The following is a 20,319-nucleotide window of genomic DNA, read 5'->3' as shown; positions in this document are numbered from 1 at the left end:
TTCACAATAATTAAGGTATGGAAACAGTCAGGATACCCCACTACCGATGAATGGGATTAAGAAAATGTGGTATTTAAACACAATGGAATTTTATTCAGCCATTGAGAAGAATGAAGTTGTGTCATTTTAAGGTAAATGGATGGAACTAGAAAACATCATCTTAAAGTGAAGTTAACCAGGCTCAGAAAACCAAAGGCCTCATGTTTTCTCTCATGTGTGGAATATATACCCAATATAAATACTAGCAATATTATGAAAAACAGGTCACACTAAGGGGAAGTGACATACGGGAGATGAAAGGTAATAGAAGTTAAAAAGGTGAATATGATTGATGTACTTCCTATAAAAGTATGAAAATAGCACTTTTAAAACTGCTCAAATCACCATAAGAAGGCGACTAAGGTAGAAAAGAGAAAATAGAGGGGATAAACCAATTCGGCTTATAATATGTACATATACATATATATACATCTATATATACATATACATTTATACACATCTATATATACATATACATTTCCATACATATGTCTATATCTTTATATAGAGATGTCACCATGAAACACTGTGTCGCTATCTTAAACAAAAATGCCATTTTTTTTTTTCTTACAAAAACAGAGAATAGGAAGGCAAAACAGGTTCTGTCTGGAGAATGGGAACCAGCAGGAGGGGGAAAGATGTGGGAAGAGGGTATAAGACAGTGAGAATGGTAGAAATATTCTCTACATGTGTATGTAAATGGAAAACTGAGACCTGTTGAAACTACTTCAGGAATAGGAGGAGGGAAAATAAAGAAGAACGATGGAGGGGCGAATTCAACCCTGAAAAATTGTAAGAAATTCTGTAAATGTGAGTAATGTACCCCTAGTACAATAATAAATAAATAAAAACACAATCCTAAAAAAAGAATTTTTCTAGATTGCACTAAAAAAAAAAGGTAAAAGTAAATGAGAACAAAATTTACTAACATTTCAAAATTTGTAAAATTTTCCAGAACATTTTAGGTGTTTCATAGAATTTTTTTTGTAAGAAAAGCACACCAACTGTTTTCAACTAAATTCTGGAAATGAGATAGTCTGTGTGAGTAATATTCCTGAAAAAAAATTTATCAATATTAAGAATGCTAAAAATAAAAAAATACTCCAGAAGTTAAAGCCTTAAAATGTCAAACTTTTATTTTACCTGGAGTGTAAGACTCTTCACTGCATTCCATACTATTCCAATAAATTCTTTCATTCTTTCTTCAGGACTTCTGCAACCTTCAGGCATATTCAACATGGCTTTCACAGGTATTGACAATGGCCTAGATTCTAAGTATAAGAAAATGAAATTATTTAACAGAAGCATTCCTTTATAATTTCACAAAACAACACAGAAATTATTTTCAAGATTATTTCTTTTTCTTGTTTAAAACCGTAACATCTAAATTAGATAATGTCACATTAGATCATTTTATCTTGTAGAGTTACTAATTTTTTTGCAACTACTCAATAGAATACTGATGAGGCAACTGACCTATGAAATGACAGGAATGCTCTACTTCTGATTAAAGGGAGGCACTCACTTTCTGAAAAATCATTAAGATGTAAACTTATTCATTCTCAGTACAAAAGAAAAAAAGGAGTTTCACTTATATTTATAAATCTAATGTTAGTACAAACATAATTTATATGTATTTTATATATTTTTATAGTAGCATAAAATAAATCAGATCTTGATTTTCAAGACTTACCAATTAAGTTTGAATAAACTAGGAAGCTCTCCAAAATAAGTCCTACCATAGTACCACAATAAGAACAAGTTACCTTATCCACACACAATTTCCTCCTTCTCCTGTCAACTGAGTATGTGTGTGTATGTCTGTGTATGCATACATTCATACTAGACTGAAAATACACAGGCGGAATGGAGCATGGACATTTATCATTTTTATAATCCCAATGACTATGCTGCTGTGCACAACAGAAATGAAACAGAAAGTGTGTTAAAAAAAAGTTTAGAAAAAATATTTGGGGGGAAAAGCATTACAAGCAGGTGAAACAAAAACACAAAAGTTCAGAGTTAGGGGTATGCCTGGGATTTTAAAGCAATGGTACAGAAGAAAGGAAGGCTTGAGCAGATTGAGCAGGGCTAAGAGAAGCAGGAGGTGACATTGGAGCTACAAATAAGATCATATTATACAGAGCTCATGTAGGCCCTGGTAAGGAGACTGCTTTTTTACTTTGACAAAGCTGGGACATAATTAAAGGATTCTGAACATATTCATGGCATTCCTACACATATAAGCTAAAATAATTTCTTTAGCTGCTACGCAGAAAATTGACTATGCAAATGAAGTGTTGAAACAGGAAAACAAGTTGTGAGAGATGGTGGCAGCAAAAGAAATTGCAAGAAGTGGTGAAATTCTCTATCCATTACAAACATGTAACAACGGGACTTTTTGATGGGTTAGGTGTGCATAAGAGAGAAAAGAAAAGCAAGATGATTCCAAGATTTTACATCTGAACAACTGGAAGAACAGAGTTGAAATACAAAATATGGAAGAGAATATACACAGATAATTCAAAGGAAAATGTGATTTTGTCAGTAAACTTAGTTATTAAATGTTCAACCTTACAAAGAAAGACAAAATAAAGGTATCTATCAGTCATCCTTTTCACCTATTATTTTGTCAGACATTTTAAAGAGTTAGTTTGTATGCCTATAAAATATGTCATTCTAGAAATCTATTGTGATAATGTTCATATAATGAGAATATAAACAGGTATGGTCTACAGGCTGGAATTGCATTGGGGGGACTTATATCTATCAAAATTTAACCATGCATGGACTTCTATAAAATAATCCTATTTCCATGAACAAATTATACAAAAATACTAAAGCATATGAAAACACTTACACATGTACAATTTATGAAGGATGTTCAGCACCAACAATACTAAGTATAATAGAAAAAAGGAAGGAAGGGAGAAAGGAGGAAGAAAAGCTAGAAGGGAAGGACAAGGAAAATGCTAAACAATTTCTTGACCATCAAAAAAGAAATAAATTGATGATTATTATTCAACCTTTAAAGATGAAATACAGTTAAAGATGTAACAAAAATATACTTTTGGTACCTTATAAAGTGAAAAGGCCTGCATATACATAGTATAATCCAAAAATTTTTTAAAAGTGTGTTGAAGTTAAATACATATCTGTCTACCAATATATAAAAAATTTCAAAAGAATAAAAAAGAAAACCTTGAGAGAAATTACCTTGGAAGAGGGTTATAAAATTAATGATGCATAAAGAGAAGTGAATATTTAACTCTCTACCATGTATATTTCAGAATTAAGTGTTTTAGAACAACTACCTAATTTTTAAACACACATATCAATTTACTTTGTACCCATTTGGATTTCTTTGCCTTGTATTTTAGCAGTTGTTAGAAGAAAATGACTACCTAATCTTACTGTAGATCTCTACCAACTTAAATAATTGGTTTAAAATACACACTAAAAAGAAAATGTTTTTGAGACACTGTCTTGCTTATGTAGTCCAGGCTGGACTAGAACTTGTAAACCTCATGCCTCAGTCCCCATAATGCTAGGATTACGGCATGCACTACCACATCTGGCCCAGATCAAATTTAACACTGTTTTGAAATATAAAATATGAAAGTTTTTGTTATTTTGGTAATACTGGGGCTTGAACTAGGGCTTTACACTTGCTAGACAAGCACTTAAGTCACAGCTGCAACCCTTTTTGCTTTTTGTTCAAGTATGGTTTCACATTTTTGCTTAGGGCTATCCTGAACCATAATACTCCTACTTAAGCATCCTGCATGAGATGGAATGATTTGCCTATGCTGGCAATATCTTCTTGATATTTGCCTCCCCAGTATCTGAGATAATAGGTGTGAACCATAGTGGTTGGCCAAAATATTTTCACAAAAGTTGCTAATGATCAAATTTAAAATCCTACTGATACAAAATATTAGTGATATAAATGCAGTATAATTTGAAATAAATCCATTTAATAAATGCTAATATTGCCAAGAAAACTATTATATGACAATGAAACAATATTTCTAGCAAATGCTAGGCAAATAGCCATATTTATTGTAAATGATGTATTCTCTCACATAATGATCTAAAAAAAAACAGAGGCCTTAAAATCCACATGTGGCTTACAAGTACTATCCAAACAAGTAAGAAAAACATAATTAATTAAAATTTTTCATTATATAACAATCTAGCTACTAAAGTGAAAAAAAAGCACACTATTTGTGATACACTAATTTTCAAATCATATTTTCAAAAAGCTAATAGGAAAATGACTTTGTTGGGGGGAAATAGACAACATTTTCTGGAGTTAGGTGCAGTTTTACAGTCAGGGCAAGTACATTTTATAAAACTCTGCCAATCTTGACCCACATTTTACTCAGTTGAGACCGCTACATGCCATGCACAGCTGTGGTTCATAAACATCACCTGGATATGCCTCATTACAACCTGTAGCAATGCTCTATCATACAGATTCTTTCATTTTCAGATAAGGAAGCACATAGCAGGGAGATTAAGTAATTCATCCAGTCACCCAGCTGGTAGGTAGCACACAAGGACACAAATCTGAGCAGTATGGCTCCAGAGTCTATTCTTTTAAGTATTATGCTATGCTGCTGCTTCTATTATTCAAATTCTATAGAATGAATTCTAGTCCTATCAAATACATAATAAAAGTATCACATTTACTAAGGCTCTTGCTACCACAAAGAGTTCAGAAAACATTAGATTTATATATGTCTACTGGAGATTTAACTACATTTTCCGTTTTCAGCAATAAATAAGGTAATTTTAAGACACAAATTTTATTGAGTAAAATAATATAAATAATTATTTCACAGGGACATATAATCCTACTTGAATATCATTCTTTCATTTCTTTCAATGGAAACTGCTATACTTGGAGGCACCTGGACTTAGTGTTTTAGCTGTATCATTTGCCATGTGATTTGGGAAAAGCTCTTTAATCTGTCTAAATGTCAATTTCCTATTCCGTCCAAAACAGCTAATAATGCTTATATCTTGTATCTCTTATCATTCAGTATAAATGTTATATTATATATAATCAGTTTATAAAAGCACTATGAAGGTATTAAATAATAAAAATTTAAATCATCAAATTATGTATAGAAAGAGCTTGAATTTTCCAAAATTGAAAATTCAACTGCACTCTCTATCAAACTCCACCTATTAGTTCTACCTTAAATGAATGCCATTTCCTCTATGAAATGGTCATAATTTCCCAAAATTAAATTTGGTCCTTTCTCTATAACCTGATATAATTCTGACATATTATGCAACATATAATGCTTTACAGTTTGATATTAATCAATTGAATGTTTGTCTATCCAAAGCAGCAGTTGTGTGCAGTAATAAGGTACAGAAATAAATGGAAGTAGTCAAAGGCAACATAGTGAAGAAATAACTCTGGATTAAGCCCCCAACTATTCTTACTCTTTAAGTCACCCATAAGACAAAATTGGCTAAAAAGGCATAAAAGTAGAAAGGCTAAACCATAGAATTAAGGGCACATATTTTTAGCCCTCTAAATTTCAATCAAATTTACCTCATTCAGATTGAAATGGAATAGGGTAACAATTATTCAAAGTCAGTTGTCAAGGAAAGGAGGTATGGCTCAAGTAGCAGAGCACCTGCTTTGCAAGTGTGAAGCCCTGAGTTCAAACCCCAGTCCCACCAAAAAATAAAATAAACTAAGTAACATTTTTCAGGAAGTAGTGAAGAGGTCTGGTAGAGATGAACCAATTTAAGTTGTAATACACATGTGCATGGAAGCAATGCTAGGACTCTTTCTGTATAGCTATCTTTAACTCAAGCTAGCAAAAATGCTATGTCTTTCTTATTATGTCTTATGTTTTCTCTTCAACAAAATTGGAGAAAAGAGCAGAACAGGTTCTGCCTGGAAGTGAGAGGGGTTGGGGAGGAGGAAGAGATAGCCCAAACAATGTATACACATATGAATAAATGAATAAACAATAAAAAAACAAAGTCAGTTGTCAAGTCTCTTATTATTTTATGGTCTGAGTAATGATGTTAATTATTAAATGGCTAACTATAAATATCCTATAAATAATGTATTAGCCAATGGAGAAAATATTAATATTCAATACCAAATGGATTGTGTTCTTGAAGCTCAAGATTCTCCTAGTAAAAAGGTAACTTCAAGACATCAAAGACTCAAAAAGCATTTAGTCAGCTGCAATAACTCAGTTCTCATGGTAAGTGCTTCTCAGAATTAAGCCCATTTCAGTTCCTGGCGATGTCATCTGCCATGTAAAAACTTTAAGGAAAGAAGTGCTAAAACAATTAAAGGTCCGGAGTACTATTTAGGCAATAAGAGAGGATGATTTCCAATAGGGGAATTTTTTTAATTCCACAGAAATTTTACATTTAAAGATATAATTTATAACCATTAATTTATTTGTTTTGGGCTTCATTCAATATAGTGTACATACCAAGTATCCTTTCACAGAAAGGAAAATTCATGTTTCCTTTTTTTATTTTATGGAAGTATATAGCCATGCTCAGTAAGTACTGCCTGAATCAAACAATTATTTGATAAAGTTTTCCCTTAAATACTTTTTATTAAGTTATAATTTATATATAGTAAAATTGATAGATGCTAGGTGTATAAGGCAATCAATACTGACAAACTTATATACTCATGTAAACCACACTGCTAACAAGACAGAACATTTCCATCGACCCAGAAGCTTCCACTTGCCCTCTCAATCACTTTTCACCTCCTCTTTCAGAAGAAACTAGTGATTTGGTTTGAATCAGCATAGAGCATGTTTATTAGTTCTAAATCTCTTTTTTTGGTGGGACTATGGTTTGAACTAAGGGCTTTTCATTTGCCAAGTAGGCACTCTACCACTTGAGCCACAACTCCAGTCCATTTTGTACTGGTTATTTTTTTTTCATTGATGTACTAAGGGTACACTGTGACATTTATAAGAGTTCTTATAATATATCATAGTTGAGTTCACCTTTTTCCCTCCTTCCCCATTCTTGGAATAGTTTCAACAGGTCTCATTTTTCCAATTACATTCATGTGTACATACATTTCCACCATATTCACCTTCCTACACTCTTTCCTTATATCATCCCGCATCCGACTGGTACCAACTCTCGAGACAGGACCTGTTTTGCCTTCCCGTTGAACATGAAGTTAAAAAGGTTCTGCACAACAAAAGAAATGGTCACCAGATTGAAGAGGCAGCCCATAGAATAGGAGAAAATCTCTGTCAACTATGCATCTGACAAGGGATTAATAACCAGAATATACAGGGAGATCAAAAAACTAAGCTCACAAAAAAATAATGACCCAATGAAGAAATAGGCAAGTGAACTAAGCAGTGCTTTTTCAAATAAAGAAATCGAAATGACCAAAAAACACACAAAGAAATGTTAACATCACTGGCTATAAAGGAAATATAAATCAAACCCACATTAGCATTCTACCTCATCCTGTTAGAATGGCTACCATCAAGAATTCAAACAACAACAAATGTTGGCAAAGACGTGGGAAAAAGGAACCCTCATACACTGCTGGTGGGCCTGTAAATTGGTACAACCACTATGGAAAACAGTATGGAGGCTCCTCAAAAACACATAGCTAAGCTATGGAAACAGCAAAGAAGTCCCATTATTGATGAATGGATTAAGAAAATATGGTATTTCTATACAACAGAATTTTATTCAGCCATAAAGAAGAATGAAATTTTGTATTTTGCAGATAAATGGTAGAATTGGAGAACATCATCTTAAGTGAAGTTAGTCCCGTTTTCTCTCATATGTGGAATATAGACCCAATATAAATGCTAGTAATATTATGAAAAACAGGTCATGCTAAGGGGAGGTGACATATAAGAGAGGGAGTGTAATAGAAGAAAATTAAGGTGACTATGGTTAATATACTTCTATATAAGAAGGAATATAGAATTTTAAACCTCTTACAATCACCATAAGAAGGAGACTAAGGTACAAAAGGAGAAAAATAGAGGGTATGAACCAATTTGAGTTATAACACATAACATGGAAATATTAGAATGAAACACCCAGTATAGCTATCTTAAACAAACAAAAATGTCAATTGATAATTTTTTAAAGAGAGAACAAATTATATGCTAACTTTCTTGAAATTTTTTCCTAATAGCATATTATTTGACATTGTTGTCAAAATAATGTATATTTTAGCCAGGCCTGGTGGTATATACATATTATCCTAGCTATTCAGGAAGCAGAGGCAAGACAGATAAATAACTTGGGCAAAGCTAGTGAGACTATTTAAAAAGCAAAAATTACAAAAAAGGTGTGTGGGGTGAGGAGACTGAGAGTATAGCTAAGTAGTAGAGCTCTTGCCTAGCATGTGGAAGGACCTAGATTTAATCCCCATTTAAAAAAATAACAATAATGATGGTGTACCTTTTAATAAGATACATATTTATAACTGATGGTTTCATTTTTATTGTTTGTTGTATTGGATGGCTTTGTGTTGATAGAGATTAAACTCAGGCATCACTTATGCTAGGCAAGTGCTCTACCAGTGAACTGTATCCCAGGCCTTCATTTTTATTTGAAATTTTAAATAATCACCAAGAAGAAAAGACAAGGCATGGCTGCCTTCACCATAAATGAATTATCTAAAAGAAAACTTAAAAGATAAAAATGTAAAACTTCTAGAAAATAAGTCCTGCAAACTCATGACACAGATTATCTTAAAGAGCATGCTTCGACTACATGCTTTAAACAGTCATAAGCCAACAAAGAAGATGATTGCCAAAAAAATTTTTAAAAAGTAAGGAATATCAAGGCTTCTTGAAATATAAATGAAGAAAAAAATTGCAACCTTGGGAAAGACAAAAATGAAGCAGAAGCAAAAGTTGCTTTATCACTTCAGAAAGTTTATGACAGGTTGGTGAATAACAAGCTATTCAAAAGGGCATGGGTTTCTAGGCCAGAATGTGAAAGCCTCAAAAGAAAAACCAGACCTGACACAGCATGTTATGCAGTATGACATTTCATTATCTTAATCACAAGAATATTATGAGAAAGTAGGATAAAGTGCTAACTATTTATGGGCTTACGGGTAACTCTTGCTATATGGTATATTCTAAAAATATGTTTTACTAGGTACATGACATAATGCTAAGAGGAGAAAAATCAGAAATAGAGTTCACCAAAAATTAAGGTAGAGGGAGGAAATATGGGAGAGAGTGTGATAAGAAGAACACCTAAAGAAATGAGAGCACAGTGTAGAAAATGTCCTATAGTTCTTCCAGATAGTTTCAGGAGACCTTGAGAAGCATCAAGAATTTTTGGATTAGAAAGGCAGTCTTGCTGCAACTCTTGCCAAGTTGGCATTGTTTTTCCTGTATTTTCACATTCTAAAGAAGATTCATTAAAAAGAATTATTCAAAACATGTCTATAAAACAATGAAACTGATTTTTATGTAGCACTATATAAATGGTTTCAATATTTGATACCAGCGCTTCATGAGCACACTTCACACTTTTCCCCCTCCTATAATTAATCCCTATCTCAATTCTGGTCTTTAGTTACTTACATGGGTTCAGAAAGAAACTGAAGAGAAGCTAAAAACAGGGGTTAACAAAACTATAAACCAGAAAACATCGGTTAAACAACTGCTACTAAAATTTTAAGGTTTACGTTTAGGGTTTTTTTGGATGAGGAAAGAGAAAGTAGGTGGAAAAGAATCTTGTTTATCATAAACTCAAAAATTTTACTCAATGTCTATTTACCACAGCACTTCAATAACAGCTGATTCTTTCTCCTCTAAGGGGAACACAGGAAAAATAAGTTCTGATCCTTGACTCCTTTGTTAGCATCATTGCAGTCCAAAGAAAAACTCTAGGTTTAAATTTTCATTCCTTGTTCATGATTTATGTTGATTTCTGTAACTTCAAACATTTTAAGTAGCCATGAAGTAAGCATATAATTATAAGCATTTATTGAATTATCATTTAAATTTTATGTCTTCATACTTGTTTCAAACACTCAAAGATAAAGAAATTGATTAACTAAGGTTCCCACTTCTGAAACTATCATTAGCATTCCACTTCATTGCATGAGATAGGGGATGATGCCAGAAAATCCAGGTAAGAAGAGTCAAAGCTTTTCTAAATATCACCCTCTGAAAATTAGACACAACTCTGGGAGACCCCTGCGTTATATTCTTTTAACATGGTAGATTTTAGTATCAAAGATAAAGTAAGTTGTATACTCTCCCATAGCAAAAAAATATTACATTTTATATACCTGACTGAAAAGGTCAGAAGATTGTGCCTAGTACATACAAGTAAGTTATAGAATTGGAGTACATATAACCTGAGTTATCCTGTAGAGACCACATTCATCCAACTCCCAATACACACAGCCTAGCTACCTTATAAACCCAGGGTCATAAACCAGGGTTATAGACTCAACCTTATAAACCAGAGTTAATTCCTTCAAGTCTTTTACCTTCTGTTTGTCAGGTACTAGGTGAAGCTCAAAATTCTAGAAACCCCCTTTAATACCCATGTGCTCATCACAAAAAATATCTGTCTGACACCCATTTGACCACATCTCTCATGCCATACCAACAATGGAATCATACTATAAGTTATTTATAAAAGATAAGAAAAAACAGTCAATTTTTAGCTTCAAAAGATAACCTTCATCTCTACTATCTTATTCAATTCCTTGGCCCATTGAAAACCTTTATCACTAAAGTAGATTTATTCACAATTCTGCAACAGAATTCAATTCCATCCTACAGACTACTGTCAGCTTCAGGGTCTAATTCAAGAATGAATAGTATCTTAAATCAAAAGCCAAAGTTCCCTGCCTGGCTTTTCAAAGACCTCTGTAAACTGGTCTTGCCTCTCTAACCTGTTCAACTTCCACTAAAGAATCTTCACTCCAATCAATGCCTTCCACCTGCTATTACTGTGCGTGTAAATTGCAAACTCTTGACTGTTACAAATCCTTTTAAGACCTACTTCAAGTTACAACCCCACAATGAAAACTTTTTCAATTCATGGTCTGTAGAAAAGGCTTCTTTCCGTAAATCTTCTACAGTTCTATGAAGTCTACGTCAGTGAATATCATGTTTCTCTCCCAGTCAGAACCTAAAGCCAATCACATAAAACCCATGTTATATACTATTTTCAAGAGTAGTAGCACAAGAGTTCAGAACACTATAGGAAGTCAAGATTAATTTACTGATTACCACAAATAAAAATTTTACCTCAATATCTTGAGGTACACTTGGACTATTCTATCATTTAATATTTTGGAAGAGATACTAAGATAGGAACAGATCTATTTTAGAAAGAAGATACAGGAAAGGCCTCTTTACTAAAATGGTAACATTTAAACTAAGACTTGGAATATGAAAAGTACACAGCTATGAAAAGATCAATATAAACAGAAGAAACAACATATGCAAAAGATCGCAAGCAAGAAAAAGCATGAAATCTATGAGGGAAAAAAAAAGATATAAGTATAAGGAAAAATGATAAAATATGTAATGAAAGAACCTGATACAGGTTAGTTTGGGGCAAACTTCATAAGCTATGGGAATGAGTGATCCAATTTGAATTTTTAATAAGTTGACCCTTGCTGCCAACTATACAATGGAGTAAATGAGATCAGAGAATGTGGTAAGACTGAGATGACATCAGTAAGAATAGCTGCAATACCCTTGGCAATATTCTACATAAGAAATAATGGAGGCTAAAGCAGTAGAGTGCCTGCTTTGCAAACACGAAAGTCCTGAGTTCGAATCCCAGTTCAGAAAGTAAAAAAGGAAAGGGGAAGGGGAAGAGGGGAGGGGAGGGAAGGTAGAGGGAGGGGGGGAAGGAGAAATAGAGGAAGGAGTGAAGGAAGGAAGGAAGGAAGGAAGGAAGGAAGGAAGGAAGGAAGGAAGGAAGGAAGGAAGCAACCAACCAACCAACCAGCTGACTAGGATTGTAGCACACCAACAGACAAATAAGAAAATTCAAGATATAACCTGAAGGTAGAATGGAAAGGAACAAGAGACAGTAGGGAAGGACTCCTAGGATTCAGCCTTAAAACAATACAGTAAATGGTGGTGGGAGAGAGGTATGTAGTTATACACATCTAAGAAGGCAGACGTGACAAGATATGTTACGCTTGAGCAGCCTATAAGATAGTTAAGCAGAGATTATGTCAGAAAAAGGATATGAGACAACTTTGAAAAAGAGAAAAAAGAAAAAGAAGACTAGTATAACAAACCATATTAGTGTGACAAATAAATATAAATATAAAATAAGTATTAATATACAAATATAAATAAATATAAAAGAGAAAGAAGAAAATCAATGTGAAATCAATGCTATGTACACATGCATTTATATACTGGTTTCAAAGCAACTTGTACAAGATTAAGATCCAAGGGAGAAAAGAAAGTGTAAAATTACACCTCAAGGTCAGGAGCTGTAAGCTTCATTATGCTTGAAGTCTATAGTTTTCCATTTAAAATTTAAAACATTGAAAAAGTAACCTTTACCTTCTGTTTTATCATTTAAAAAACTTTCACATGTCTTTTTGAGGGGTGTCTTGTAATAACACACCAAAGAAGAGTTGGGTATATTTATTACCATTTTAAGACAAAGAAAATGATGTTGTATGAAGTTAGTGTAACATGAATTTGGGATAATGTCAAAACTACGTTTTCTTGGTCCCTAGACTACTGATTTATCTACCAAACCTTACTAATTCTTGATTTGTATTTTACAGTCGTCTTTATTTTTGGCAACTTTATTTGACATTATACACTTAAATAACTGGAAGAGAAAGTGACCTTTACATAGTAGTTCTGTTTTTTAAGTTTATAGAAGTTAGATAATATAACATGACCTAAAATTTTTTCATCAAATACAAGCTACATTCAATACTATCACTATTGAAAGTCCCTTGGGAAATAATGGCTTTTGGATTTGCGAGTCACCGTGACATGGCACACAAAATTGCATCTCATTCTAAGCCAACCAGGAAAATATATGTCATCATTATGTGACATTCAGAATTTCATCTGGAAACTATAATCTTGTTCAGACTGCTAAAAAAGGGTGAAAAGACTTCATACAAAACAATTTGCTTGAATTTTTGCTGAATTCTTGCCAGTTCATATAAAAACTAAAATTACATACTGATTTCCAAAGTATTCTGTATGTGAAAAACTTGCAATGTACTTACTCATATCATGTGTTCTCAAAGAAATTCACAATTAACTTTTAGTTCAAATAAATGGATTTCTGAGAACATTTTCTTTATGATGAAAGAGAAATCTGGCAAATTAACAGATTGTGCATAACAAAACTAAACTGCACAAAACTGTATACAACAAAAACTCATCCTAGTTCATTTCCCTCAACTGAATAAACTCTAGGTTAAAAACAAAAAAAACCCAGGCATGGTAGCACATTCCTGTAATCCCAGCACTGAGGAGGTGGAAAAAGGACTGCAAGTTTGAGGTTATGTGGCAAGCTCAAGGCTATTCTGAGCTACAATAGTAAGACCCTTTCTCAAAAAACCATGTGGATGTTACTGAGTGGTAGAGTGCTTATCTAGCATGCTCAGGACCCTGAGTTCAATCCCTAACAAAGGGAGAAAACTTCTAACATCCTCAATTTGTCTTAAACATCTCATGTCTCTCCCAGATTCTTTTTCTCAATCATAACACCTTCCTAAAACGTTTACCTGTTATCAAAACAAAAACGTGTGAATGTGATTTAGTTCACGTTATATAATCATATTTAAACTATGCTATGCCTAATTATAAAATGAAAAATTAGTAATACAAATTGGAGTACACACCTAACATTTCACTATCCAGTATTATACTTCATGCCCTTAAACCTAAGAGTGGCTACATGACCTAATGTGGGATGACACTGGTCCAAATACAGTATCTAACCTCTCTGACATGTAGTAATTGTCCAAGACATGGATACATGATCCAAAATCCTCCTTGGAGGGGATGGCAAAAGGAGAGAGTGATGGGGGAGGATATGATAAAGGAATATTATATGTATAAATGAAAACAGAATATTAAAATTGTTTTTAAAAAGAGGGGAGGGGAGATAAGAAAGAGTAACAGAGGGGGAAATTTTGATCCAAAGATATTATATGCACACATGAAAATTACAATGAAACCCTTTTGTATAATTAATATGAACTCATGAAAAAATACCTCCTTGCCTACATGTTCAACAGACACTGGACAAGAGTTATTTCTCATTAATCAAAGAAAGTATAAGAGCTCAGAGGTACCACAACCATATACACTGCTACATGCTATGGTGTCCAAGGAAGGACCAGAACAGGGACTGAGTGGTTTTGGCCAGTCTTTTCCTACCTCAGGATGTTACATTCCCAGCACATTCTACAGCTGTTCTTGAGAACTATAAGCAAGGAACAGGAGAGAATTGGGTTGGCCCATAGGCCCAAAAACTTAGGTTCAGTCCGTGAAAGTTAATTCAACACAAAAAGACAAAGTCTTGATAGTGCACAGAATCCGGTACTAAATCATTCCAAACAAAAGAACCAATTTCGCCTTCTGACCATTTTGGTTATGGGAATCAAAAAATACCCTCTCTTTTGAAAACCTTTTCTATAATCTTACAATCATAATTCCTAATTTAGAAATTTTTCTTTTCTAGTAAAGAAATCACCTATGAATTAGGGGGGAAAGCTGGCAATATGTACTAGCTGTAATTGTCCCACCCTAGCTACATCATTCTACCTGCACAGATCCCCCAAATGCCTTGAGCATACCTTAAGGTTTATTTTTCAGCCTTTTTTCCTCAAGAACTATTCCGCCTCACGGCCTTCTACTTCATTGGCTCTTTGTCCTTCCATTTCCATATTCACTGGTCACTATCCAACTTTTCTCAGCCTGAGCCACAGATTTGGAGATGCTATCTTTTTTTATGCCTCTGATTCTTTCTTCACTCAAGATAAGTTTCTGAACCATCTCAGCCAATACTCTTCTCAGTTTAACTTGGCCCCACGGACCTGCAAAATAGTTCTTTGGATGGCCTTGAGCCAATCCAATTCCTTGCTTGTTGTTCTCAAGAATAGCTTTAGAATGTACTGGAAATACAATATCCTGAGATAGGGAGGGACTGGGTCAAAACAGTCCAGTCCCTGTTCTGGTCTGTCTTAGGATACCTCATGGCATTAGGCAGAAAATCCTGCAGGATCAGGATATAAAACCCAGGGCAGGCTGCTTTCCAAAGTCTTTTAGCTGCAGTGCAAATGGGATACACACCATTGTGAAACCAGCTTTCCTGACCCTTAGTACTTGACTCATAATAAATCCTAGGTTGTCCCTTGCTACTCATCTATAAGCATCAAATCCACTTCATGTAACTATTTGTACAAAAATGTGTTCTCACTCTTCATTCAAGTTGGTAAGCAATGAACAATGAACTCTTCCCAAGACCCTCCTATCTGGGCCCCACATAAGAAACTTTTGTAGGTAACCTACACCTCCAGGTGGTAACACTGTAAAAGAGCAGTGTCCTCTGAAAATGCAATATATAAAACGAAGAGACCACAAGAATGTTGGGGAAAAAATACGAGAATATCAATTCATATTTACTTTTACCTAAATATGGGAAACACATACACTTTAGTAATATTTAATAAACTACACTGACATTGGAGCCCTTTCCTATGTAAGAAGGCCCCAGATAACAAGGTGTTAAGTGTACTAAAGAAAGAACGGCCATTGAACAATAAGAAGTAATTGACAGGAGCCCTTCAATCTGGTATTTGTTCTCAGCTAATGATGGTGTGTTATACCTAGTTAAGCAAATTTACAAATTTTATTGCCTATTTTTAACTAAATTATTCCTCATAATTTGAACTTTGTAAAAGATATACAACCAAACACAAATGTTAAAGATAAATCTAACTTATTTAAAAGCAAAGGCAACTGCTACCCACTAAACTGTAATAAATATTCTATATTTAGAAAATAGAAATTTACTAGCCTGATGTCAACAAAACCGTTGTAAAACGGTTAAGACTGAAATAAGAATTCTGAGTGCAGTCATTGATGTTTTGCTCTTCCTGGGTCTATATACATAAATGACATGGCTTTTCACTTACAGCAAACATTAAAACCAACTACTGAAACAATTACAACCATCTATTGAAACACAGCCTTCTAGGGTCTTGTTACAAAGTATTAAACAACATTTTTAAAAAGTAATGAAGTGTAATATTACTTTTCCTCCAATACCATGGATGCATTTTTAAAATCCTATCAGAATAAAATTTGAAATGTTAATAAATTAAAATTTTTTCATACCCTTTATAACTTAAAACATTGATACATACATTTATTACATAAATCAAGAAATGGTACAGTTTACATGCTTGCTTAAAATTACTAATATGAATACACACCAACAACAAAATTGAATACTACTATTTTTTACTTAAATTTAACTATTTTAAGGCACTTTGTGTACTTTGCATTTGTTTTACTTTATTCTTTCTTAGGATTTAGCAATACTTATTTTATTTTAATAAAATTTGAGCCTTAGATGTGTTGAAGGAAACCCAAAAACAACATTTGTGGTTGTGGTTTTGTTTTTCTCTCTTTTCTTTTGTTTTCTATTGATGTAGGCTTGTGCCAACATGTTTTAAAGGGGCAGAGGAAGTGAATGAATATCAATAGCCAAAGTAAAATTCAAAAGAATGATTAATTCAAATAGAACAAACTTCCTAGCATTAAAATAATTTACTTTCTAAATGTTATCATTCGCTGGTAAATGGATGGAATTGGAGAACATCATTCTGAGTGAGGTTAGCCTGGCCCAAAAGACCAAAAATCATATGTTCTCCCTCATATGTGGACATTAGATCAAAGGCAAACACAACAAGGGGATTGGACTATGAGCACATGATAAAAGCTTTAGCACACAAGGGAGGGGTGAGGATAGGTAAGACACCTAAAAAACTAGCTAGCATTTGCTGCCCTTAACGCAGAGAAACTAAAGCAGATACCTTAAAGCAACTGAGGCCTATAGGAAAAGGGGAACAAGTACTAGAGAAAAGGTTAGATCAAAAAGAATTAACCCAGAAGGTAACACCCACGCACAGGAAATCAATGTGAGTCAATGCCCTGTATAGCTATCCTTATCTCAACCAGCAAAAACCCTTGTTCCTTCCTATTATTGCTTATACTCTCTCTACAACAAAATTAGAAATAAGGGCAAAATAGTTTCTGCTGGGTATTGAGGGGGGGGATAGGGAGGGGGCGGAGTGGGTGGTAAGGGAGGGGGTGGGGGCAGGGGGGAGAAATGAACCAAGCCTTGTATGCACATATGAATAATAAAAGAAAAATGAAATAATAATAATAATAATAATAATTTACTTTCTAAAGCTTAGAAACTGACAAAATTTAGAGGAGTCTCTATGCTACCTTTGACATAAAAATGACAGGCAAACCTTGAACACATTGAAAGAAGCCATCGGCAAATACACTTCCTGCTTTAGAATCCTAGAGAAATAAAAAGTAAGCCACAGTGGCAAGTTGACAAGAGTTTTTAAAAAATTAAATATGAAATAAGTATTTATCTAATCTTAAAAACAAAGGCTCCAAGAAAAGAAGAATAGCACATGTATGCTAAGCCAAGTACAGTATGAATAAAATGAAAACAAATAAACCTAATCTGCTTAACAAACTAAATACTTTGTTGGAATTAATCAACAAATGCTAACTACAATGAATTCTGCAAGACACACACTTACACATAATACTGAAAAATGTAATTACATCTACATTTCTCCATAAGTTGATGAGATGCTTGAGGTGTCCCCATATGAACATTAGCATTGCAAGAAATTCAGGTATGTGGTGAATGCCAAATGAGTAGAACAAATGATAGACATGGTTATAAAGATGATCATCAAATATTCAAGGAATGTTTCATATACATGAAGGTTGTCACTTTATATTTGGAATGTAGAAATTCACTTGCTTAATGTCAGCAAAACTGACAAATATAAAAGTTATTGCCTTTGTATACATGAAACATAAAAGTATTAAAGAAATCAAGTCTATGGCTATTACCACTTACACTATGGCTGACTTATCAACAATCATCCAGAATCTGTCAAACCCTTTAGGAAACTAATCCTGGAAAGATCTAATTACAAATTATCCTAGTTGGCCAGAATTAATACAGAATTAAACAACTTATAAGATAAGGGAGGGAATTTGAAGTTATTGTTTTAAATTCCGCTAACTGCTAATACTCTTTCCCATGAATTTTTTGTATAAGAAATAATTTTTCTTATAATATACAAATGGGAAAAAATTTACAAATCAGTAAGCACTCTGATGACTTTTACAATATTTTTGAGGTTTTTTTTTTAAGGAAGTGCTATATCAGATATACTTCATTTTATTTTGAATCTTTTTCTATTCCAAAAAGGAAAATATTTTAAACCACATTTTATTCATGATAGAATAAAATCAAATACACATTACATATTAATGACTCCTCTTATGCTTTAAAATATTCCAATGAAATTACATATCTAATTAATCAAAGAATAGATTTTTAAGCTAAAGTGCATGATTAAAGCAAGTTATTACATATATATATACACACACACATATATGTGTGTGTGTATATATATATATCCACAATATATATATGTGTGTGTGTATATATATATATCCACAAAACATGTTTTTACATATTAACACTAATTCCCCACAGTAATAAGGAACATACTACTCAACATTCAAGCTTAATCATATTAAGGATGCTTAATTATTTTTAGATGATTAAATGTATTGGAGTAACTCATTTTGTTTATAGTCCAAAGTTCTAAAAAATTAGAAAATCAAAATATATCAGTGAATTAGAAGCAATTACTGAAAGCAAAACTTAGAAGCCACCTTACTTAAAACCATCTTTAAAAGGTACACTGCCTGTAACTACAATAATTCTTTAAATTTAATGTCAGGGGATGGAAGCAGAGACCGCTGCCTGTAATCCCAGCTACGCATGAGGTAGAGATCAGGAAGATCATGGTTAGAAGTCAGCCTAGGCAACAGCTTGGTGTGGGAGCACGCATCTGTCATCCCAGCTACTCAGGAAGCATAAGCAGGGGGACCGCAGCTTAGATCATCCCAGAAAAAAACATGGGAGATATTTTCTCAAAAATAACCTAAGCAAAATGTTTAAGGCTATGGCTCAAGTGGTGGAGCTCAAACCCCAGTACTGCCAAAAAAAAAAAAGAAAAGAAAAGAAAAAGAAAAAGAAAAGTAAAGAAAGGAAATAGTAATTTCAAACTTAGAATAACATGCTGAAGTGATGAAAAAAAGAGAAGGTAAACTGAATGTCTTGTTGTTTTTACAGAAGAAACATATTCCCTATATATGAAAAATAAAACGCTTGCCTTGAGAAAATTATGCATTTCCTGATCTCATATTCTCTGAAATAATGCATGACAAATAACAATTATCCTACATAAATACTTGCATACAATATAGTCATATTTCTTGAAAGACTGGTATACACAGGCCATCCCTATTTCCTCAATTGCCACTCATTTCCTAAGCAACTAAAGCTCCTCTGGCCAAAAGACCATATTATAATAGCACCCTCCATTTTCACAGTCACTGTTTTTGATGATTCAAGAGTGTTAACACACACTTACCTACCTTCCTCTGGAAAATCTTTCTTTGTCTGATATAAATTTGTTGTTGTGCTGCCTACTTCCCATACTGTTGGTTGGCTGCTATTCCTTATTATTTAATGAAAACGTTTCTCAAATTTTAATTTTGGGATCTCTTTTCATCCTACTAAGAGATGCCATTCACTCTGTGATTTTTAACTGTGATCTACATGTTGATAACTTTGGAAAAAACTAAGAAACACAACCAGTTTTGTCTTCTGATATTGATCCCACTAAAAGGAAGTTTTTTGTGTGTTTTATTTTCTAATTTTATTCCAAAATACACTTTACCACATCCATTTTAAGTTGTGACAGAGACTTCTACATGACCTTTAGTACCTACTTTTCCCTATCTTTCTCAGTTGGAATCCACAAGCTTTATCCACAGTAAGACTACAGTCTGTATTACTGTGATCCTTACACATATAAATATGATCAAGTGTTAGCTAACAGCCAATAGTATATAAACAAAAGTGGAGCATGGGTTAATATTTTTAAAGAGACAGGGAGTGCCC

The 20,319-nt window shown here is 33.4% G+C and overlaps 1 protein-coding gene across 9 annotated transcripts in view; it reads right to left on the bottom strand.

The window, feature by feature from the left end:
• The window catches only part of Vps13b (vacuolar protein sorting 13 homolog B), a 699,658-nt gene that overhangs the window by 404,917 nt on the left and 274,422 nt on the right, over positions 1-20,319 (bottom strand). For all 9 annotated transcript variants that reach the window (XR_012446367.1, XR_012446368.1, XM_074068910.1 and 6 more), the window contains exon 22: positions 1,183-1,310. Coding sequence is in view for 7 of the 9 variants with exons in the window: in XM_074068910.1 (XP_073925011.1) it covers positions 1,183-1,310 (128 nt within the window). In the remaining 2 variants the exon portion in view is untranslated. The remainder of the gene's footprint in view (positions 1-1,182; positions 1,311-20,319) is intronic.

The sequence above is a fragment of the Castor canadensis genome, chromosome 3 (genome assembly GCF_047511655.1).
Source record: "Castor canadensis chromosome 3, mCasCan1.hap1v2, whole genome shotgun sequence".
NCBI classification, from domain to species: Eukaryota; Metazoa; Chordata; class Mammalia; order Rodentia; family Castoridae; genus Castor; species Castor canadensis.
This window is presented reverse-complemented; position numbering and strand designations above follow the sequence as displayed.